Below are 23,473 nucleotides of genomic sequence, written 5' to 3' on the forward strand. Positions count from 1 at the left end.
TTATTGATTGTCAATGAGGTTTATATGAAGATTTTAAAATTATTTATAAAATAATTCAGACTTGTATAGAACATTATTTAGAAGTATATAATTAAAAAGAAAAATATATACAATTTTAATAAGATTAAGTTTCAGACAAAAATTTTTGAAATAATTAAAATGATTACTAAATTAGAAAAGATTTTTTATCGAAAATTTATACAGTTTGAGAATATAAAATGAGTCATTACTATTAAAAAAGTTAATATAACTGACTGATTTTTACTATCAATGATTATCTTTAAAAGAAAGTTAAATCAAATATTTTATGTGAGAATAAACTACTACATAATTGAAAAATTAAAATCAGTAAAAATAGATAAATAACTAATAAACTAATATTAATCTAATTTGAAAAGATGTTTAATAAATATATTTAATTCTATATGATTGATTAATATTAAATTTTAATTTTAAATGAATATAATAGTCATAATAAGTTTTAATTTAATTTTATACTCTGAATTTAATTATTCCCTTTTATATATCAGCTTATTTCTCTCATTTTATATAGTTTTTGAATGTAATATTTTTATTAAAAATTAATATTCAGAAGAGATATAAAGATTTAATATCAATCATATTAATAAAATTAAAACTTTGGCTATTTATTCTTATATCTGTATAGTAGCACTAAATGAAAAATATATTCAAAGTAATTTTAGAGCTATAAAACTAACTTTATACAATTTAGAGTAAGTTTTTATTTATTTTAACATTTAAATATATACTTCTATTTCTTCAAAGACATTTTATAGTTCTTAGATTTTTTGAATCACTGTCACATTTTATATTATATGACAACTGAAGCTTCAGAGTGAGAAGATTAACAAATATTTAAAGTGTTATACACAGAGTTTACTCAGTTCTATCAATCAAGCTCTTGATCAACTAGTTAATAAATGTCAGATCATCATGCATGATGCTGTCATTTTGACAAGAGAAAATAAAAAGCTAAAGACTGCAAATGCTGATTAAAAGAGAAAATGTGAAAGACAATATACATAAATCAGAGAGAGGGTTTGACCATTCAAGAAGTTGATAGATTGCATATAAAGAGGCAATGAAATGGAAAGAGATGCGATAGTAGTCTGACGAGTGATCATGAAAGCAAGCAGCACTACAGTGAAGTGGATGTGGTATTGGAGGACATACTATTCGTACTGCTCCCAGCATACAGGGAATAAATTTATAATGTAATTTAGGTAAGGGAGTTAACTATATAGTTGTTTCTTAATTTACTTTGGTATCCGTCGATCGGTTTGCCATGACTAGTTAAGCCAAATGCAAACAATGCAAACATCCCCCTGTCCAAAGCCCATAGTTATGTCCCAAACTCAAACATCAATTACTGATAGCTGTCAACAACAATTCATATTCTCGCAAACCAAAAAGCCCACAACATCGTCGTGGGATCGAATTTTGAACGATGCGGCTACATACCGTTGCGCTGAGCCTCCTGGCGTTCCCCTGCTGGCTCACCGTTGTTTCTGCTACCGCTTTAACGTACAAACTTGATGCAAGCGAAAAGGCATGCTTCTACACCTATGTCGAACGCCCGCCAGCCAAGGTTGCGTTTTATTTTGCGGTTAGTATATATATCTCCTTTAGCTTTATGGTGTGGGACTGGGCTAGGATGGCATTGGGAGGTTCTGGTGATATCTGTGGTTGGAGGGAAATGAATGCAGAGCCTCCGGGACGACAACAAGAGTGGATGGATGCTTGTGTACTGTCTTATGTGTTGGGATGTTTTTGTTGTCTGATTTTCAATGAGCTGATGATATGATTACTCATTACAGGTACAATCGGGCGGCTCCTTCGATGTCGATTACTCAGTCGTCGGCCCCAACGAGAAGGTGATCATGGAAGGTTCTAAGGAGAGACAGGGCGATTTCGTCTTCAATGCCGAGACGGTGGGCGAGTACCGGTTCTGCTTTGACAATGACATGTCGACGTTTGCGGAGAAGTTGGTGGATTTTGAGATTACGGTAGGTTTTTCTTCCCCCCCCAACTATACCTCTACCTGGCTTTCTTCCGCAATTACAGGGATGATCATAATGTAACTTTTCGGCCACAGGTCGAGAACGAAGAAAGAGCCAAACTCCCTTCGAAACAAGGAGCACCACCCGAACAAGCGTCTGCGCTGGAGGAATCCATCTTTAAGATCTCAGGCCAGTTGTCGACGATCAGTCGGAACCAAAAGTACTTCCGGACACGTGAGAATCGAAATTTCAGCACTGTGCGCAGTACTGAGCAGCGGATTTTCAATTTCAGTGTTATCGAGGGCCTAATGATGATGACTATGGCGGCGCTTCAAGTGTTTATTGTTAGATTCTTTTTCCAGGGCGCGAGAAAAGGTAGGTTTCTTTTTTATTTTTTTATTTTTTTTTGCCTTTGCTAGTTGTATTTTGCTCTCCACCCAACCTTTCAAGCTATTTCGCCAAATTCTGCTTTGCTAATATCGATGATTAGGCTACGTATGATGCCCATTTTTTGGCCAGGTTCTTATTCTCGTTTTTATTATTTGAATCGGGTTTTTCATTCAGCAACTGACGTTCTGGGATTTTGTTATATTAATTGATGGTGTATATGAAAAAAGAAGCTGTTTATATTGATATGGTATTTATATCTACATCGAAATATGTTTTACAGCATGCCGTTTTATCTATCTTTTCGATTTTCTGTAACATTCGTTTTTGCGGCTCTCGGGTCAAGCACCATAGGAGCCTTCCAAGGTTCCAAACCCATCGTTCACGTGACATTTGGTTTGTGAGGTCATCATAACCTCATCAGAGACACGCCTGTGATTTCTTGCAACACGCCAACCGTGGTTGATGAACGTATATGCTGCCCCCCCCCCCCCCCCCCCAATCTACGAAATTATCAGCTATTTCTAACTTATTGGTACGTATTTACAGAGCGAATACGTCAGTGTGATAGAATATATAGGAGAGAAGCAACATTTTAACTGAGTAGCAGCTAATTACCGGGAATGAGTAGGTCTTGTCGCTCATTATTTCTATTATTCCAGTGCTTTGATTGCTTATATATTATGGCAATTTTTTCAGGCTATCTATCCACTTTTGAGGCTTTAGGTATCCTTCGCTGGCCTGCTATGAAGCCATATCTGCAACTATGTTACGTCTTGCCTCTGTATTCTGAATTTTACTTGCAGATTGCGGGCATTATTGCATCAGCAAAAAGATCAGATAACAGGGATTGTCAACAATTCGGTTACTTCCTTCGTAGTCGGACGTCATATATGTGGAGGCCTGCATATATTTCGCCTTCCGCAAGCTAGACCATTCAACCTGTCGAATGAACGGCCCTCCATGTCATTCCAGCCGATGTAGTAGTTTCTATGAGACTGCAGTGTTCAATTTGTTAAGGTGTTCTGTCTCCATTGCTCCCGCGAACATAATATTTCTTGTTGTTCAAATTCTATAAAAGTGCGGGGCCGTTTCATGTTCCTAAGGTTTGAATTTTGCCCGTGGATCCAAGGTGCCTTGGATTGTTCACCCGGATTGTCCAACGCACATCATCATCCCGTCAGTGACGACATAGCCTCTTATATATTCATATATCCCTTGTCATTACTTTCAAGGATTTCAAATTTTCCAAAACTTGTGATTTTTTTTCCACACGTTTTCTTCTTGGACTACATTTTAAACTATATATTCACCATATATTTGCGACCACATCAATCGGTACGTTGCGAACATTTTTTATATGTCTAAGGTCCTCTCACTCGTCTGAGGTGATATCATTTCTGTCGGTTATTCCACTCCTTATGTCCCCTCCGCCACAGAGTGTAACCAGGAGTTTGCTGGACGGTATAAGGTCGCGACATGGACCTTTAACTTAATATTGGTTTACCTCATTGTGGATTCCTGCTGCATCCATCACTTATTATGCTTATTCGGCATGATTGCCGTGGGATGTCGATTTCCGTAAGCCTTTTACCAGCATTTCATTTTAACTTGAAAAACATGAACCGGTTACAGTACTTTCCCAGCCCGTTGGGGTACGATTTCAAGCTCCATATAAGCTCCCCAGGATTATATTTACCTCGATCTCCTTAGCGCACGAATGTTCACAAACATCCATTACATATAAATTTATTCTTATCATGTTGGCCTTACACTAAGCTTTTAGATTTACCTAAGAAGAAACCCCTTGTATGTCAAATACAAAGCTTTTACTCAACTCTCTGCTATCGCCATACTCCTGGCCCCTGCGTATGAATAATTACCCACTCTCCTCTCCTAGGAGATCGCACCCCAACTCGGTCGAGCGCCATCAACAATCCCCTACTCCCCAACGGGTCTCTTCTCAATCGAAAATGAGCTACAATACGCTACACGGTAGAGCGCTGTCATTGGAGGATTACTCAAGAATAATGCACCAACATACACAACGGCAGATAGAAAGGATTCCATCTGCGAGTACCCGCGCCTCCAACGATGGAAATAGAGGAAACAGCCGTTTGCCGAGTGTCAATTCACCGAACAAACAAGGTTCGAATCCTTCATCTTAAATGGAGGATGGGGAGCATTGTTTCGAGTATCCGGACATGGCATGTTATGTGGGCAAATCACGAACTGAGGGAGTATCTTACTGTTCTGAACTTGGAGTTGGGGGATGTCCTCGCCGTTTGTTTTGACTTCTATATCGCATTTTCTCATGCACATATATCACACATGGTCGGGGTTATCATTATCCCGACATTATTTGCATTTCGGTCACGGCCCGCTTAATTAAGCAACGGTCTTAAAAGCACCCCAAAAGCAAAGATAGGGTAGTTATATGATTTATGACATGATGCCCAGAAAGCCTGAATCCCCCGAAAATCATTCTTAAGTTTGCCTTCCTGTTTCTTGTTTTAAGTGCACATATAGCCTATTTCAGCGTTTGAACACCCAATTTCTTGATATATTTATTTTCTTGGTGATGGTTGCCATTGATGCTAAGCAATATTTCCATTCAACAGCCAATCCATATGGGAAGACTTTGAATAATTCGTATTTGTCATAATGGTACACAATAGTCAACCCTTATGTCACGCCTTAACATATCTACCACCCCATTATACACGCCGAATCTACCGATAACGATATTCTATCTGGGGTTGCCAAAAAGACATGAAGACAACACATGAACTGTATCTGCAGATCCGCCAACGCTAATCCAAACCGCTGAAGAAAAAAAAAAAAAAAATTAAGAGTTCACTCTATGACGTCACCCCAACCATACATATGCGAACTCGCATTTTTCAGTCCACATTAGCAATCTTCCTCAATGGCACAACGACTTGATTATAAAAGTCCAATGCTGGGTGCCAATCCCCGAAGCTTTGGATAGCTTCTGTAGTTGCAGCATTATCAGTGTTGGATATGGTGCTATCGGCGTCATTGTGCTTATCAGCATACGCCAAACACCACTTCACGGCGTCAAAATACGTAGTGCCAACACGAAACGCTAACTCACGGTCTGCTCGTGAAGCGACACGTCGCTGAAGTTCCAGTGCCTCGGGGAGTTGGAACCGGCTCATGCTGGAGGAGAGTTGAACAGAAGCAATCAACGTGCTACTAGTGGCGCCCCCCGTTAAAGATCGGCTCTGCAACAATGACGACGGGGGCCCCGAAGTGTTCGACACCTTTGCGTCGAGGAATGACGACAGAGGAACCCACCACGCTATCTCCGCTAACACCAGACCAAAGGAGTAAATGTCATAACCAATTTTGTATCCCTGTGCTGCTTCACCTTGGTAATTCGGGTGTCTGTAGATGACTGGCTTGATGTCGTGGTGGAACTGGTTTTTGTCAATTGTTTGGGACTCGGTTTCCTGGCGAGAGTAATTGAAACCTGCAATAAGGGGCGATAATAGTTGGGAAGAGTAGTTATCCAGAGGCGACGGTTCATTTCTGTGGCCTTTCTTCTTTTGATACAAGTCTGGGAAAAGAATGTTTTCGCTCCGTATGTTTTTGTGCAGCCAGCTACTGCCATATAGCTCACTCAAGGTCGCGGCTAGCATGCTAGCAAGACGGAGTCGTGTTTCTAATGCTGGGCGTAATTTTGATTCCAGAAGTGAGAGGAGGGATATTGGCTGGGTTGAGACAGAATCCAGGGGAATATCTGCGATGCTCGCTCGAGGAAATTTAAACGCTATCCACCAGCAATGATTTCCAGGATCATGAATAAGGCCAATCGACTGCAGAGTGCGGAAATCTGCAGACTTAGATGCACTTAAAAGGAGAACAAGTCGGTTGACTCTCATAGTTAGAATCTGCTTATCTCGCCCAGATATGTCAGGATCATAGTCCTTTCTTTCCAGAAGGACATATTCGCCGGACAGGTTATTTTTGGCCATGAAACGATTTTCAGTTTGATATCCGGCAGGAAACGAGAAATTTCCCAGCGTCAATGGGCTGAGAGCCATTGGTCCAGCGCGTGAATTTAATGACGACCCATCAACCAGCGCCTTTCTCTCCGCCAGGCCCCGAATCGATGAAGTTTCAGGCTCCTGTTCAAGTGCTTCCCGAATCAACTGTAGAGATAGATCATCATTTGCATTCCCGATAAAGACAATGTCAATTCTTTTCCTGTCTTCTTTCACTGCTCTTTGCTGGGTTTCGGTAAGCAGCTGATTGAGCTTCTGAACATGCCCTTCAAGATCAGATATCAGTTTTCGAAACTGGTTCCTATCCCGAACGCCCCACCGAAGCCGTTTCCCTGGTCCAACGAGACGACCAACTCCAGGTGATAGCTGCTCTTCGTTTTCATCCCTGTTCTCAGTGGCACCAGCGATCTCGAGTTTGATTCCGCTTGCTCGAATCGATTTTCTCATTTTGGTGATGAAGCGTTTGACCTTATCTGGCTCTGGCGCTTCGGACTGCGACGCACAAAGTCCATACCTCTCACGCAGTTGATCAGCATTCCCCAATAGTCCACCGATTACCCGCAGTGTTCTTTCCACTGTTTCGTAGATCGGAAGCAAGCCGGTCGACAGCTCGCCTTCCATAAGGCCAGCATTTCTGGCCCATGTTTGGAAACGGAAACGTTCGAGTTCCAGCTGGAGAATTAAATCTTCTGAGTCGGAAGAGTAATGTAGCGCGTCATGGAATATGTCCCAAGCGATACTTGTGCCTTTATATGCGATGGTTATCAGTGCAATTACCGAGCCAGGATCGAGCATGGTGGTCGATTCTGGAGCAAAGCTGTTGCTTCAGCTAATAATGCGATAACCCTAATCAGATTTTAGACATCAAACATCACCTAACAATGTCGATGTATACCTCTGTGAGATTTTCATCGATTTATAAACTGTTTATGTGGCTGCATGATTGGGTTTGACTAGACTTTCACCATCCGCACCAAGGAATATCTGCTTTTAAGCCCAGAGCGCACGATTTTGTTTATCGCGCAGAGCTAAAGGTAGCATTCGGGTTTCTTCTTGCATGTCTTGCTCAAGGGCCTGCCAATGACGTGTGTTTGCACGATGATACATCAGCTCGTGCTTTGATATAATTTACTAATTTAGTTACCCTTCCTGTCTGCACCAAGATCGGTCCGGAATCGAAATGGTGGCTCCAAGGCTGGAGGGGCAACTAATAAATACGTGAAAAATGTGCAAATGGCCGCTCATGGTCATCAAAGAGAAAGAACCCTTTCATGTTGGACATGAGGCTTGGGGTCCGCTCCATGATCATTTAGCATGACCTCTCTGCTCTTCGAATCGGCTTTCGTGTCCGAATCAACAGAGACTTCTGGCCAGAGTGTTCCGACACCAAACGCACACACTCCTGTCACTTCACAAGTGGCAGAATGGTCGGCTCAGGGAAGCCTTGCGTCCTTCATATGCCATGCCTCCCATCTCCAAAAAGAGCTTCGTTCGGATGATTCCGTTTTCTTCGATGACAATAGCGAAATCAAAGAGTTATCAAGGGCGAAGATTGGATCTGGCGCTTCCTTCGTCGTCGAACGTGCCGAATGGCAACCTGGTGTGAATAAACTAGAGGTGTCATTATCTCAGCGGTTCTTAAAGTGGGGGAAGTATGTAGCTGTCAAGACTGTACGTGAAAGGTCTACTTCGCGGTTGGTTCACTTTATATAGCTTGTAATTGCTGTTTTTCTGATGATTAGATATTAATGCTCTCCCCTAAACAGCTTTCAGAACAACTGGAACGATGTGGCTCTTGAGCTTCGAGCGTTGCTACATAAACCTTTACGATACCACCCCAACATTGTTCGTTTATTGGGATTCAAATGGGGATCGCCCACAGAGTCAGATTCTGCATACCCAAAAATTATTATGGAATACGCCACTTTCGGCTCGTTTTACAATCTCCAGGCTTCCAATACTATTCCCCTACCGTTTCCTGTTAAACAGAAGCTTTGCTACGATATTTCCCGAGGCCTTGCAATTCTTCACGCGTGCGGGATCGTGCATGGCGATCTCAAGCATGAGAATGTCCTTATCTTTGAAAACAGGTATGATACTGTCGAATGTCAGCCATACACTGCGAAATTGGCAGATTTTGGGGGAGCAGTACTGGACATTGAACAACGTGATCTATCCTATCTGCGGATGGGAACTTTCCCGTACCAAGCTCCTGAATCTTCAAATCGACTCTCGTCCGACGGGCTAAAGCAGACGGATGTTTACTCCTTCGGGTTGCTGGTGTGGAGAGCATTCCTTGACGGAAGAAATATCAGTTCTGAGTTGGGGCTCGGGCCTAGGCCGACAGATACTTCCGAGAAAGAGCTCCAGCGGCTGAAGCTGAGCAATGAACTCATTGCGAATGCAGTGTGTAGTGTTCAAGTTTATGCTTCAAGTAATCGGGTCAGTGAGAATGCCCTAGCACTCATCTTGTACGTGCTTGCGCAAACAGTCGTCGCCGAACCGGGACATCGTTCTCTCCCCCAAGCTCAAGCGGCATTGAGGGGCATGGACCTCACTAAAATCGATTCATTTCTGCAAAAGATAGCAAAAGTGAATGCTGAGCGTGATGAGACCGAACGTAATGAATCCCCAGGGACCCATGGAATGACAGTTGATAACTTGGGATTTTTTCTTGGGAACTTAGGTGACGATTATGATTGCCAACGAAATACTCCAGGTTTTCGACCGAAACTAGGCCATCCAGATATAGGGGAATTTTGGTTTGAACCTCAGAAACTCAAAACAATTCTTAACTGGAGTCAGCAGCAACAGATCGTACATGATTTTAAGGAGGCTTCTCGCTGCGTTAGGCCTGGAACTCCTGATGGATTGCAGCCTTGGAAAGCCGCCTACTATCTTTTCCAATGCCATTTGACAGGATTTGGGGTCACTTTTGATGCAGAGCAAGCATGCTATTGGCTGCTGCAATCCGCAAACGCAGGCGATGAAGGTGATGTCGACTATTGGGCAATGGCTTGGTTTTGGCGTGTGAGCACTGCTCTCTCCGTACCAATATCTCTTACGCTGGATCAGCTGCAAGAGTTTATCCAATGGGGTCTAATAAGAGGTCATCAAAACTGTATAGAGGATGGTCGAGCTATAATTGGTCGACTGGCTAATCAGGACGAGCGGGATAAGTGGGAAAAGATGATAAACTATGCAGATTGGGCTCGGAGGACCCTTGCTGGTGGTATCGGAATGCCTCATTTTGTGCCTCGGAAGCTACGACGACCCTATGATCTTGATGATATTTCGATTCTTGAAGCCCAAATCAAAGAAGAGATTGGAGCCGCATATAATTCCAGTTTACGGAAGAACAGCCCTTCGGTCGCTATTGACCAGAGTGCTGACTCCGCATCAAGTCAAACTTCACCGTTCGATGAAATCTTTGTCAATCACAAGGGCCACGGTCTCTTGCATTTTGCTGCTGCCCAGGGAAACCTGGAAGCGCTGAAGTACATGATTGAGACATATCTGTGTGATATCGATATTCCGAATAAATCACTCTCTGAATCGCCTCTTGTATGTGCTTGTCGCAGTGGCCATTTTGACTGTGCCATGTTTCTCCTCGAGCGTGGTGCCAAGGGTGACTCAATAGAGTTTGGTGAAGAAACGCCCTTGCATTGGCTTTCCAGCTTCACTCCTGACCAAATGCCTTTCCTTGTGAAAGAACTTCTAGGTGCTGGTGCAAACATAGAGCATGCATGTAGAACAATGCGAAAGGATGTCAGAATGATCAATGCAGATTGGGAAGATAATTTTGGCATCCAAAACACCCCGCTAGGGAGAGCGGTGCTTATGAGAAGCCTTCCTGCTGTAAAAGTCCTCCTCGAGTTTGGTGCGAACCCACTGGCGAAGGTGGGACATGAAACGGGCATTACAGTAAAATCTCCTATTGAACTGGCGGCTGTTCTCACTCTTCCCCATATATTGGAAGCCATGCTAATGTACATCGATCAAACGTTATCGGAGAAACCACTCATATTTAACGAGATTGGAATGTTACAAGCCGCCCATGAAAAATCCATAACACCATATGATCCAACCGCGTTACAAAGCAGGCTTGTCCGCTGTGGTGCCGATTACAAACTTTTAATGTTTCAAACACTTAAGATGCTACAACGAAGGCATGAGAAACTCCGGGACTGGAGAAATATAGACACCAGACGACCGGTTGAAGGCATGGCGTTGTGCCAGGAAGTGAAACTTGGAAATACTGATATTGTGGAGGCGTTATTGGAGCTGGGGCACGATCCAAATGGCTCACCTGGTTATCGACCTATTGAGGAGGCAGTTATGATGAACCACATAGCTATTTTCCGGCTTCTGGTAAATCATGGTGCAAGAACAGCTGTAAAACGTGCCGTTCACAATGGAAAGCAGTTCTCTTTGCTTCAACTCTTGGCTAGCCGTCCACGGACATCTCCCGATGGTACTTTTATAGCAGAGTATCTTGTCAGATTGGGAATGGCTATCGAGCCATTACCTGACGGTAGCCCTTCGAGTCTAGTTCTTGCCATAAAAAATCGCTATTTCGATCTTGCTAGTTTCCTTCTGGACAAAGGAGCTGATATTAACGCCATCTATCAGCTCGGCAGAGAGGGGGAATGGGTTACCGTCCTTGATGAACTTCTCCTGACACATACAGAGGGGACGTTAGAAGCAATGGACTATATCTTTGGTAGATCGGCTGTCAATTCTGCCAATGTGAGTATCTCCCAAGTTCTGCTTATTCTTGATGGAAACTAAGTAAACTACCCTAGTCCGTTCACAAAGTAGATTTCGTTGTCAACAAAACTAGGAATCTCACAGCTCTCCACGTTCTCGCGCTCTGCCCTGCAAACATTATAAACGACAAATCACAAATCTCAGCCAGAACTATTCAATCCGTTCTCACAGCCTTCCATGCCGCAGGGGATATTAATTGCGTTCACCCTACGTTAGGTACTGCATTATGTATCGCTAGCGTTACTGGTAATATTGAAATGGTCACTGCTCTTCTATCCCACAAGGCTGACACGGCAATCCCAATGCGAATCGATCGATTAAGCGAAAGTGATATAAAGTCTTTGGGATTATTTGATAGAGACGACGTTAAGAAGAAGTGGGGAACCGGGGACCTGACTCCCCTGCTCCTGGCACTAGCAGCATTTGAGTTACGCTTTTCCGAATTAGAGAAATCGACTACGCTGTCAACCGATAGCTTGTTGGAACTTGAGCGCTTTGCATCTATACTTCCCCAATTGCAATCCTCCGGAGCATCCTCCGATGCAGCGTGGTTATCATTGCAAGATAGGAGACAACTCCTGGAAGACAGGATCAAACTAAGTACCTCGATGGTGCAGCTAACGGCTACTGACGTGTTTGAGCCTGCGGATCTCTCTGTGTTAACGGAGGAAAAACCGACAAATTGGAAGGAAGGGGAGGAGATGAATCAGCAAACGGCGACGAGGACCATGCTGAAGTATATGAGAGGAGGATTTGATTGAGGTTTGGCAAATATGATCTCTTGTTTGTGCGATTTCCGCTGACATTGAAATATCCCATAGCCATATCTACCGCCACAGACTTTTGGGAGAAGCCTAACTGGTTATTACTGTTGTAGGTCACCTATGGTCGTTAGAACTAACTAATTTTGGGGCATTTCAACTTATATTGCTTTTGGAACTGGCCCTTTGGTGTTGTAACAACATACTCTGATCTAACGGGTTTCTTACTGCTTGGATAACATACCCAGGTACGGACATATCCAAATAAAATCCGGTACTAAGATATTCCAAGACATGAAACACGAAATACCGAATGCCAGTACTTCAGCCACTGGATTAATCAACGGGTTTGCTCCCGTAGACAATTATGTAATTCGTTGTTTAACAATGACTGCTGAGCGGAGATAATAAGACACTAGGTGACAAACAGAACGGATGTAGGATAGGAACACTGTCCGATACCAGAACAAATCATCCAGTAGTTTAACCAGCCAGATAAATGTATTTCTCCGCAATTACCATCGCCATGCTCAAGCCCATCGCCACGCATAATCCATAATTCGCGCACACTGATGAGCCTTTTCCAGCCCGATGTTCTCCAGGTGCCCATCCTTCCACACCTCCAACTCACTCACCAGAAACAACGACGCATCCAACCCACAACTGATTCCTCCAGAGCTAATAACTCTCACAGCACACCCGGAACGGTCTGCCAGAACCCATCTCTTTGAATTTAGTTGCCCGGCCTCGTAACCGACATACCCTCCTTCTCCTATATCTGGATCAACAATAGTCCCCTGACCCCCCCTTTGGCAATATTCCTTCAGCTGCTGGAGACCCGAATAGTGAGTAGTGACGGTTAAATTACTGAAAGCTCCCGAGAGCCCAGCGATCAACGCCCCTGTACATATAGACATGAGAACACGTCGACAGCCCCGGGGGGAGAGTGTTTCCAGTTGAGAAAATCTCAAGAGCAGCTGCAGATGTTCGTCCACGGATTCTCGATCCAAGCCAACTTGGGTAGGATTTTCCAGATACTTCTGTATCGCAGATACAGCACCACCAGGCTGGATGACAATTTCATATTGTTCAAGCTGCTGCAGTGCCTCACAGATACTCAGATCCTGAACAACGGGGATTTTCTCGGCGCTGAGTGTTTTTTTGGAGGCTGTGGCAATATCGAAAGTTATGGTGACACCACCGATGGCGGCGCCCTTGCCCAGGACTTCGATTGGAGCATAAACATCCAATGTGTCGAATTCTGGAAAAGGGAGAATGAGGACTTTCAAAGAGTTCGACGCGGACATGTTGGTCTGTGAGCAAATGTGTGTTTTCTGCTTGGCTTCAATTAATGAAACTCAACGACTGCGGAAGGTGACTAAATACGATAGAAATTTTGGAGGTACTGAATCAAAGGAGGGCGGGGACAGAGGAGCTCTGACTTTATATCTAGCGCTAACTCCATGATCTGGCAATCCATGCTGTTGGCAAGATGCGAACTCGATTGGCTGACTGGCATAAACCGTTTGCCGTTATTCATCTTTTCTCCCAAGGTAGTTCACATCTCTGACCGGGTCGAAGACATAGATGGGTGTAGAGACGCTCCGTCATTAATTTAAAAATTGGACTCTCTTAAACCTCCCACCATCCACCAGTCATTGTAATTGTCAGGCAGATGTTTGTGGCGATCCCATATCTGACGCCTGGTTTATTTAGAAACTCTTGTAATCCCTGAAACCTTAACTTTAAACCGACTCAATTGGCGTAGATCAGACGAAATAGAATAGAGAAGGTTGCATTTAAAAAACGAGACTGCCAGTAGTGGGGAGGAAATCCTGGAGGAGAGAGAGATCCATGTGTATGCGTCCGCAAGTGTGCAGGCAAGGTGGTGTATTTCGAGCCTAGGAATGCAAGTTGAACATGGATCCAACCAAATGTCAGGTCTGAAAATGTCTGAAAATTCAGATGCCTGACAAACCCAACTTATAAGCCCTTATTGGTGACATCTTCTTACTTCATCAATGGGTACAATGCGATTTGCCAGAAGAGGGATCGTGTTCGTCACAGACTGACGTGACCTGGTAAGAACGTTAAAGGCTTGATACGAAATCTACCAACACTTGACAGTTATTTATTGGAAACAGAGCATTTATTGCTCTGCCTTAACCAGGATATCATGATGCAATGCGGACAAAACCAATGCATTTGCATCCGGATTTTTTTTTTTTGGTTGACAGTTTCCACACCACAACGTTTTGCCATCTCCACAATTAGACAAACACCCCTCCAAACTCTGTTCATTAGCAGTTCAACTGTAGGTATTACTGTAAAGAGTATCCGAGATGGCAAAAACAAAGATTTCCCCCTAACTGAGTAGTGAAATATAACCATCTCTGCTAAACCATACGCAACCCAACTTTATAATTCCAATCCAATTTTCAGTCCGTCGATCGTAAATCGAAAATGTAATAAGGCAAATCAATACCATCCTCCTCTACCCCAACCACCCCTTACATCAGAGCTACCTCCCCGACCACCACCAGAACCATTCGCATCTCCACAATGACTGGGAGGGGTTCCACGCCCTTGTCCCTGTCCCACATGCGGAGACGGGAAATGGTATGATCCGGGATGTAACTGTTGATCAGATGGTGGAGGTGGTGGCGGATGTGGATGGGCAGAGAACTGCGGCCCCCCGGGCCCGGCTTGGTGTTGGAACGCGGCTGGATTATTGAAGCCCGGAAAGTTCATATCCACACTCATGGGTGGTAAATGTGGTGGGAACGGTGGCGGTGCGCCAGGATGCTGTGAGGGCGGAAGGGGTGGGGGTGGAGGTGGCCAGGGTCCAAGATAGCCTGATGGCTTTGGCGGAGGTGGGGGAATAAACATGCCTCCTGAACCCAGGACTGTTGGGTGTGGGGGAGGAAATTGTTGGGTTCCATTGAATGGGTAGGGGATTGTGGGTGGAGGCAGAATATGCGGAGTTGCTCCTGGAGGCGGCGGGAAGGGTGGACTTTGTTGCTGGGGTGGAAAACGTGGCGGAGATAACGGGCGAGGAGAGTATGATTTTGATCTTGTACCTGATCTACGGTGTCCGGCACGTCGTGGGGCAGTGCGAGATCGGGATCGCGAAATGGAGCGCGAATTAGAGCGGCTTCGACTACGATGGGGAGATATCGATGAGCCTGGTGATTTTGATCTTTCCCTATCATCACTGCTGATGCTATCGCTGTATCGTCGCCGCTTCCTTGTATCATAACTCCGGCTGCGGCTGCGACTTCGACTTCGATTCCTACTCCCGAATCTGTCTTGTCTCCTTTTCATTTTCTCGCAGAACGAGCGCGACCAACCATAGTATGTTTCTCCATCGATGATTTCTCCAGTCATTTCGTCACGGACAACAACCTGACCAAGCTCATCGATGTCCACCTCATGTCCATCTGCCAACATATCACTATTGGAGTTATATATCTTGTCCACATCATCTAAGAAGTTCTTCACAGCCGACACCAGAGATTCATCAGCGGGCCCCGCAAGGAACTGAAGAGGCTTGACTGCATGCGGTCTAATCGGAACGGTGGAGTTTGGAATTATAAGGGGCATTAAATTTCCCGCAGGTAGTTCGTGATAGGGCGTGGAAAGGTCCCCGTGTGTCGCTGGCATTATATAGGGAGCATCTCTCAAAACAGCTTTGATTGGAGTATCAGAATGGGATCCCTTGGGGGCAGATTTTGAATTCAGCGCATCGGGAGAAGATGAATTATACACCGTCTCGCGAAGTTTGTTGATATAATCGCTACTATAGTAGCCATTGCTACCCCATATATCGAGAATCTCGTCCAATCGCTTGTGGTGTTTTGGGTTTTCCTCGCGACCATAACCAGATGCGAAGCTGATAAGCTCCACTAAAAATGGCTGAATTGAACCGCTGAAACTTGAAAAAGACGACGTCGTTTGTTCATGATATTTAGTGTGATGCAACAGGTCGTTTAATAAATACAGGATATGCAATCGTTTCCGCTTTGAAGAGGTTTTCGAGGTTTCAACCACGGGCTGTCCATCAACTGTGGGTTTTTTATCACTAGGATCGAAGGATCCAGACAGAGTGACAAGGTATTTGCCTAGAGCCCCGATTCTTGCTGCAGAGGGGATGACATTTTTCAAAAGCCACGATTTGCAATTCTAGCGTATATATCCGGATCAACAATTTAGTAAACCCATTTAACGCCGACATAAGGAGTCATTGTTCAAACCTGGATGTTTCCTGGAGAGCATTGTGCCAGCGCCTTGTCGAGGGCGTTATGGAAAACGGCGATCTCATCGCGGTGCACGGATGTGGGATCTGATCGCAAAAGCCCAGCCGAGAAAGTAGCTTTCGCAATTGCAACCAGATGAGACGTCATGGCAGGTATAACTCTATGCAAAGCAGTCCTTGTTCCATCTGCGAGTTGTTGTTATCCTGACCGCAGATTTCGAATGTCGCTGAAAGTTACTGTTTTGTGGAAGGCATTAATATCACATGACCCAATATATGCGATTGCCAAATCACGTGGAATAATTGTCATGTGGTCTCTTTTTTTGGGTGGTTTCGAGGCCTCATTGGCTCGGCTTCTCCAAGGTCACCCTAACCGGTTATTTTTCACTTCCAATGACACCAACACCAACCGTCAGCCAGTCGAAACAAGAGAATAATAGAGGCGCGGAGGCATGGGAGCTTCAAGACCGCATCGTTAGATCATTGACTTGGAGGCCCATCAGCATACTGAAGGATGGAGCGATGCGGATATGCTTCTTCCAGGCCAAGATTCAAAGTCATAACAGTCATCCAGACCCATGGTTCACTATGGATCCATCCCGCCTCTCGTGCTTCGGTTAGCTCTTATCCGATGAAATGGAACCACGATCATCAATGATACGATCGGGGAGCAGTGTTCTGACACAGATGGACCCATCCATGGCGATACAACGGAGTAATATCTAATTGCGTTATCTATTCTTCAATCCACATTAGCCAGCTGTTCAAAGTCAATCACAGGCTAAACAATGCAATATCTCACCAACAGCCACTGCAATTGAAGATATCCATCAGGTCATGGGGGGGTCGAAGTCGCTGACGGACGTTTTGTTGGGAATGCTACATTCCCACTACTATCAGTTGGGAATCAGCCCCGCACCCGCAGACGCTCACTTATTCTGCAGTGGCAGTTTTGGTGGAGCCGCAATTGAAGCAAGGCAGGCCTGATATGAGGACATTACCGTCATTAATAATTCGAACCAGATAGCGTGATTCTAGTGATTCTGGCGCTCCAAGCAACTATCTAAGGCCAGGGAGAAAACAGCTGTATATATATATATATATATATATATGTACGATAGCATCAGCTATCGATGTAGAAGAAATCTCACATATTCCATAGAAGTTGTAGTTGCCCTTCTTTATTGTTTGCATCTTTTTGCTGCGTAGCAAGATTAAGGTTGGTTCTGTTTTCTCCTTGGTTGAATGCGTCTCCCGAACCGTGGACCTTACGTTGGACTTTAATCTACCTCCGACCTTCTAGCCCATCCGTCACAACTACATATTGCATATAAAATTCCCATTTTACCACTACTACATCCTCTTGCTCTTTTCCCGTCCTTTGGAAGCTAATCAGTTAACCTCTCAAGCACCTCAGAGCCTTCCGACCTCTCACAGATCTCCAACCAACCCCTCAACCCCTCAACCTTCTAATTCCTAGTTGATTCCAATTTGCTCTCAAGTCAACCCCCGATCTAACGGGCGCCCAAGTCTTTACCCAACATGCCTCCCTCAGCAGCTATGCTGCGCACCTCAATCCGCCAATTCTCTTCCCGGACGCCAAAACCAGAAACACGCACTGATAAGATCCTCACAATGTCTGGTATCGTCTCTCTAGTCGTGGTTCCGTTCATCCCACCTGCTATCGAAAGCTCCCGCGAGAAGAAGCTCGGGAACCCACATTCGAATAGGTGAGTTCTTCAATTCTTTATTGTTTGAATTTTTCATCTTTGGTATCTATTTACATGTATACAAAGCTGACAATAATGCACTTACTTTTACCATCTAGATATCCTCCTCTCTGCTTCCACTCTCGCTAGCAAGTGGAGTAACAGGAAAATCAGTTCATTGACCTACCACCTAATAACATATCCACAGAATTCACGTGCTTCTACTGGGTAGACACCTCTACCTTGTGGTGGTCCGCTCTCCCCCACTGAAACTGAGCAAGAGTCCACTTGAGGGTTGGATTTGGAATGGATTGAAATTTACATGAGTACATGAGGAAATGGAGTTACGGAATGGCTATCTGGTTTCTTATTTTTGTTTTTCGATTTTTGCATACCTAGGTGCAACAAACAAGGTAGGTTGGGATTGGATTGGCGTTGGCTTTGAGATCTATAGTGTTTTGGAAACTTGTCAGTGGCCGGCAAAACTGAATGCATGGAGAGGAGAATCCAAAATGGATTTTCAAACTGATAAATATTCCTAACCCCCATCGGGTCGAACAAAACCCATATGATCGGCGGGAACGTCGATGCTGCTACAGCTGTTTTAAGTTAATTTTTTTTACATCAGACAACATCAAAAAATTAAACACAAACGCATACAAAATTATACACCAACCCCCCAGATCAGTCGATATACACTCCTCCCGGCAACTTTTTAGAATGACTTAGACAAGTTATTATCACAACCCGCCCAGTAATCTAAAGCCGATTTCCTCTCTTCGGCCTATAGGGTTCCGCCGCCTCATACTTCCCTTTCTCATGAACCCTCTCCGACTGCGTTTCTGGCTCATGCCTCGTTGCAGCAGGATCATGTCCAGCCTCCCTGCTCGGACTAGCCGTATCATCCGTATCTGAGCCCGATTTCGCGCGTTCCGCTTGCGCGGCTCCTATGCCACCTGGCGATGAGGAAGTTTTTGACGATGCCGGCATGTCGCTTGTTGCAGAAGAGAAGGCCATTTCGCTTTTCTCTTGACGGGCGGCCTCCTCCCTGCGGCGTAGGATTTCTTCGTGTTGGCTAGCGCGCCTGGCGTTTACGGACTTTTTCGCAAAGTAGTAGGCACCGCCACCGGCTAGGGAGTATGCGGAAGAGTAATTGTTAGGTCAAGTGATGGAATGGGGTTTTGTGGAAATGGCGTATATATATGGATTGCGGGTTAAAAGTGTTCATGGGTTTACGTACCGAGACATAGTGTGCCCCAGCCCACCCTGTTTGCGACAACATAGCCATATTGGTTAAATACCGAGAAATATGTATCACAATGAAATGTCGGGGTAGCTTAAAAGTAGGGATCTGCGGTGCGGGTATGCGGTAGACATACCAGGTTGATCTGATCTTTAATATGCCAGTACGGAGGGTGAGTATTCGTATTTTTCATATGATAGGGATATGACATAGGGTTCGGAAACGTACTGTGTTCATTTTTCGTTAATTAGGGGTGTTTAATTGTCTCTTAATATGAGCCTTGGTAAATTTCCGCTGTTAACATCGAGAGTGCAAAAATCGTCGATGACTCCAGGATTGTGATGTGCAAAAAAATGTGGAAGTTGAGCTGACGTCGTTGACGGAGAATTAGGAACAGGGCAAATCAGTTGTGAGAGTTGCACAACAACGATCCGGAGAACTGCCTAGTAGATCCGGTTAAAGAAGATTGTATGACATGCAGCACCAAATTTAATAAATTCGCGGATTTCCATATACTTTTTAAATTTGTTATCTCATCAAGAAATAATCAGTTTCACGTGACTAATATCACATGATCTAATTAGCTAAGTCTACGGGAGCCTAGAACGACCTGAGCCGCAAAATTCCAGATCAATCGGAGCTTGGACAGAAGACTCCTGATGTTTATTCCATCTTTCTTATGCCTCCATCTATTTTCTTCCACGTCCAAATGTGAAAGACTAAGACTTTTCTGGTTGGCTTCTCCTTCACCGGGCTATAGCATATTGTGAGCAAGATATCATGCCCCTGTCATTTCATGAGACATACTCTTCAACTCCGGTTGAGACTCAGCGCCCTGCTCCTCCCCCTTTGCTTCGAAAGCCCAAGAGTCACGGCCTGCCGCTTCGCAGAATTGAGGGTTTTTCACTTCGTCGCTGGTCAATATCTGCGGGGATATGCCTCCCAAAAGGAAAGCGGCTGGTACTATGCTCACCCCTCTTTTCCTAGGGTTTCCTTCCACTGTCGCTGACCAGTTTCGATAGGTGGTCTTTCAGAACGTCCTTCCAAACGGGCCACTCCGGTCCCAGATTCCACACCGCACAGTGTCCTCAGTAGTGATGAGTATTCAGATTCGGGTGCAGCGGATGATAGTGAATATGATGGCGATAGTCTGAAACGTGAGTCTGCCTTTCTCAGTGGACGGGTTGCAGGTTGCAGTTATGAGAACTCGGTCCTGAAATGAGAATCAAATTCGCGCATCCAGAGGTAGTGGAGAAGTTTTCTCTTCAATCCTTCAGCCAAAAGAAAAGGCCCGAAATCCAACGACAGGATCCCCATTTTGGCTACAAAGACTTCTCGTCCTTACCTTTAAAGCCGGATCATGCAAACCGTCCGCTATGGATCGAGCCGCTGAAAGGCACCATCACTCTGGAAAGCTTCTCGCCACTAGCATCCCAAGCACAAGATTTTCTTACAACGATAGCCGAACCATTATCGAGACCTACGCATTTACACGAATATCGATTGACAGGAAACAGCCTTTATGCCGCTGTGTCAGTGGGACTACTGCCTAGGGACATAATCAATTTCCTTGATCGATTGTCAAAAACGCCATTACCGGAAACAATCAAATCATTTATCATCAATTTTACAAAGTCATATGGAAAGATAAAAGTCGTTTTGAAGCACAATAGATTTTTTGTCGAAAGTTCGGATCCTGCAACGTTGCAGATGCTTCTTCAAGATGAGGTTATTGGCCCACAGAGACTACAGAATTCGGAGGGTATAATACAGCAAGCTGCTCCAAAAATGGGAGGATTGGTCATCCCTGGAACCAAAGATGCGGCTGGAGTGAAACAAACCCAAGACCAGAAGCTAGCAGCAGGAGAGACGAATGGCCGACCGAAGGAGGACGACATCTTAGTTGATTTGAGGGAAGAAGACGACGACGATGACCCAGGGCAGGTTCATAGTTTTGAGATTCCGAATACCGCCGTGGAAGCGGTTAAGGCTCGATGCCAGAGTATGGGTTGCCCAGCACTCGAAGAATATGATTTTAGAAACGATGAAATCAACCCTACGCTTGATATAGACTTGAAACCCAATGCACAAATCCGGAGTTACCAAGAGAAGAGTTTGAGCAAAATGTTCGGCAACGGACGAGCCAAGAGCGGGATAATCGTGCTGCCTTGCGGTGCAGGAAAGACGCTTGTTGGGATAACTGCGGCTTGTACAATCAAGAAAGGAACGATTATCCTTTGTACTAGTTCGATGTCTGTTGTCCAGTGGCGGAACGAATTTCTCCGGTGGTCGAATATTGACCCCGGTGATATAGCCGTCTTCACCTCAGACAACAAGGAAAAATTCAAGAGAAGTACCGGAATCATTGTGTCCACATATTCCATGGTGTCACAAACACGCGCCCGTTCGCATGATGCACAGAAGATGATGGACTGGTTGCAGTCTCGGGAATGGGGTTTGATGCTTCTGGATGAAGTCCATGTCGTCCCCGCATCGATGTTCCGAAAAGTCACGTCGGCTATTGCTACCCAGGCAAAACTTGGGCTTACAGCTACACTTCTGCGTGAGGATGACAAGATCAAAGATTTAAACTTCTTGATTGGTCCTAAACTGTACGAAGCAAACTGGATGGAGTTGTCTGAACAGGGCCACATTGCAAAAGTTCAGTGCGCTGAGGTTTGGTGTCCCATGACGACGGAATTTTACTCGGAGTATATGCGCGAGAAATCTAGGAAGGCAGCTTTACTGTACATTATGAACCCGAGAAAGTTCCAGGCGTGTCAGTTCTTGATCGACTACCATGAAAAGCGTGGAGACAAAGTCATTGTTTTCTCTGACAATGTTTATGCTCTGGAACGATATGCTCTGAAATTAAACAAAGCCTATATATATGGTGGAACTCCTCAAAATGAGCGCTTGCGGATTCTGGAGAATTTCCAGCATAACGAACAGGTCAATACGATCTTCTTGTCCAAGATTGGTGATACCTCGCTAGATCTCCCGGAAGCTACTTGCTTAATTCAGATATCATCGCACTATGGATCACGTCGTCAAGAGGCCCAGCGCCTTGGGCGTATCCTACGAGCTAAACGCAGAAACGATGAAGGCTTCAATGCTTTCTTCTATTCACTCGTGTCAAAGGACACTGACGAAATGTTTTACTCCTCAAAACGGCAAGCTTTCTTAGTTGATCAGGGGTACGCCTTCAAGGTGATCACCCACTTGGAAGGGATTGAAAATCTGGAAGGCCTTGCATATGCCACCCCAGGGGAGCGTCGGGAACTATTACAAGAAGTGATGTTGCAGAATGAAACATCTGCGGCTGTAGAAGAGGTTGTGGATGATCTTTTCAGTGGACGTTCAGGAGGCCCGAAATCTCGAGCTGCGACGAACAAAGCTGCGGTGAGACGCAGCGCGGCGACTTTGAGCGGACTTGCTGGCGGTGAGGATATGGCGTATATCGAACATAATAAGAGCAGAAATAAGCAATTGAAGGAGAAAGTGGGCCATCACCCACTATTCAAGAAGATCGAGAGAGATCGTTTGAAGAGGAAGCAGGCCCTGAACCAAGGTAAAAGATAGACTGGAAATTGGTGGTTATCCTATCATACATTGGACATATATGTATGGGTATTTTATATATATATATATATGCGGCCTGAAGTTCGGGCTATTTAACTCCTAGCGTTCTATTTTGAATTCATTTCTGGACCAAGGGGATCAAATGTAAGTGGTATCGCCTGAAATTGATGGAAATTTGCATGTCTTTTTTCGGATACATCTTTTCTTGTCCGCTGCGAATGCCGTGTTGATGTCTTTCGAAATGACCCCGTACTGCGTTATGCGTTACTATTGCAGGCATTTGGTAATAGGATTGGGAGATTCAAAGCCTCTGGGTCTATGGTTTCAAGATATTCTTATGGAACCTCAGATATAATATAATTGTTACCAACTCGCCATGTGGCCCTCCCATCTTGACTCAAGTAGCTCGAAACAGATAGAGCTAAACTCGGACCACGATTTTCCAAGTTCTGTTCATCCGTTGTTCAGGTTGTTACCACCGGCCATTCCTTCATCGTTCCATTGATTTCTTCTCTTCTTCTATCTATTGGATGGATCGTAAAGCAACAAGCGAAGCAAGACACGAGCAAATCGGAAGCATATTTCAACGCCAAGTCCCGCCTCATCCTCTCAAGTCAATTAGCCACGGCAGACTATGATTCCTCAAGAAGGTTAGTCTGACTAGTTGCACACTGATTTCTAATCCCCCAGCGTCCAGGTCCGCTCCAAGACTGC

The 23,473-nt window shown here is 44.7% G+C and overlaps 9 protein-coding genes across 9 annotated transcripts; 5 read left to right on the plus strand and 4 right to left on the minus strand.

Annotated features, from left to right (window-relative positions):
• Positions 1-1,468: 1,468 nt before the first annotated feature.
• PAAG_04328 (endosomal cargo receptor (Erp3)) lies at positions 1,469-2,522 on the plus strand (the record flags this gene model as incomplete). The annotated part of the gene is made up of 4 exons (XM_002794010.2): positions 1,469-1,627; positions 1,839-2,027; positions 2,117-2,396; positions 2,512-2,522. The coding sequence occupies 4 exons, from the start codon at positions 1,469-1,471 to the stop codon at positions 2,520-2,522; spliced, it is 639 nt and encodes a 212-aa protein (XP_002794056.1).
• Positions 2,523-5,311: 2,789 nt separating this feature from the next.
• On the minus strand, positions 5,312-7,234 carry PAAG_04330 (hypothetical protein; the record flags this gene model as incomplete). Its single annotated transcript, XM_002794012.1, has 1 exon — positions 5,312-7,234. The coding sequence occupies one exon, from the start codon at positions 7,232-7,234 to the stop codon at positions 5,312-5,314; it is 1,923 nt and encodes a 640-aa protein (XP_002794058.1).
• A 519-nt stretch (positions 7,235-7,753) lies between these two features.
• On the plus strand, positions 7,754-11,970 carry PAAG_04331 (hypothetical protein; the record flags this gene model as incomplete). Its single annotated transcript, XM_015845243.1, has 3 exons — positions 7,754-8,133; positions 8,206-11,188; positions 11,245-11,970. 3 exons carry the CDS (start codon positions 7,754-7,756, stop codon positions 11,968-11,970), a joined length of 4,089 nt encoding a protein of 1,362 aa, XP_015699469.1.
• A 530-nt stretch (positions 11,971-12,500) lies between these two features.
• Positions 12,501-13,277, minus strand: PAAG_04332 (ThiJ/PfpI family protein; the record flags this gene model as incomplete). The annotated part of the gene is made up of 1 exon (XM_002794014.2): positions 12,501-13,277. The coding sequence occupies one exon, from the start codon at positions 13,275-13,277 to the stop codon at positions 12,501-12,503; it is 777 nt and encodes a 258-aa protein (XP_002794060.1).
• Positions 13,278-14,448: 1,171 nt separating this feature from the next.
• On the minus strand, positions 14,449-16,373 carry PAAG_04333 (hypothetical protein; the record flags this gene model as incomplete). Its single annotated transcript, XM_002794015.2, has 2 exons — positions 14,449-16,152; positions 16,224-16,373. 2 exons carry the CDS (start codon positions 16,371-16,373, stop codon positions 14,449-14,451), a joined length of 1,854 nt encoding a protein of 617 aa, XP_002794061.2.
• Positions 16,374-16,618: 245 nt separating this feature from the next.
• PAAG_11843 (hypothetical protein) lies at positions 16,619-17,212 on the plus strand (the record flags this gene model as incomplete). The annotated part of the gene is made up of 2 exons (XM_015847420.1): positions 16,619-16,841; positions 17,034-17,212. The coding sequence occupies 2 exons, from the start codon at positions 16,619-16,621 to the stop codon at positions 17,210-17,212; spliced, it is 402 nt and encodes a 133-aa protein (XP_015703012.1).
• Positions 17,213-17,767: 555 nt separating this feature from the next.
• PAAG_04334 (hypothetical protein) lies at positions 17,768-18,084 on the plus strand (the record flags this gene model as incomplete). The annotated part of the gene is made up of 2 exons (XM_002794016.2): positions 17,768-17,955; positions 18,054-18,084. 2 exons carry the CDS (start codon positions 17,768-17,770, stop codon positions 18,082-18,084), a joined length of 219 nt encoding a protein of 72 aa, XP_002794062.1.
• Positions 18,085-18,693: 609 nt separating this feature from the next.
• On the minus strand, positions 18,694-19,222 carry PAAG_04335 (hypothetical protein; the record flags this gene model as incomplete). The annotated part of the gene is made up of 2 exons (XM_015845244.1): positions 18,694-19,064; positions 19,171-19,222. The coding sequence occupies 2 exons, from the start codon at positions 19,220-19,222 to the stop codon at positions 18,694-18,696; spliced, it is 423 nt and encodes a 140-aa protein (XP_015699470.1).
• An 890-nt stretch (positions 19,223-20,112) lies between these two features.
• Positions 20,113-22,759, plus strand: PAAG_04336 (DNA repair helicase RAD25; the record flags this gene model as incomplete). The annotated part of the gene is made up of 3 exons (XM_002794018.2): positions 20,113-20,137; positions 20,200-20,334; positions 20,421-22,759. The coding sequence occupies 3 exons, from the start codon at positions 20,113-20,115 to the stop codon at positions 22,757-22,759; spliced, it is 2,499 nt and encodes an 832-aa protein (XP_002794064.1).
• Between the last annotated feature and the right edge of the window lie 714 nt (positions 22,760-23,473).

The sequence above is a fragment of the Paracoccidioides lutzii genome (assembly GCF_000150705.2).
Source record: "Paracoccidioides lutzii Pb01 unplaced genomic scaffold supercont2.10, whole genome shotgun sequence".
NCBI lineage: Eukaryota > Fungi > Ascomycota > Eurotiomycetes > Onygenales > Ajellomycetaceae > Paracoccidioides > Paracoccidioides lutzii.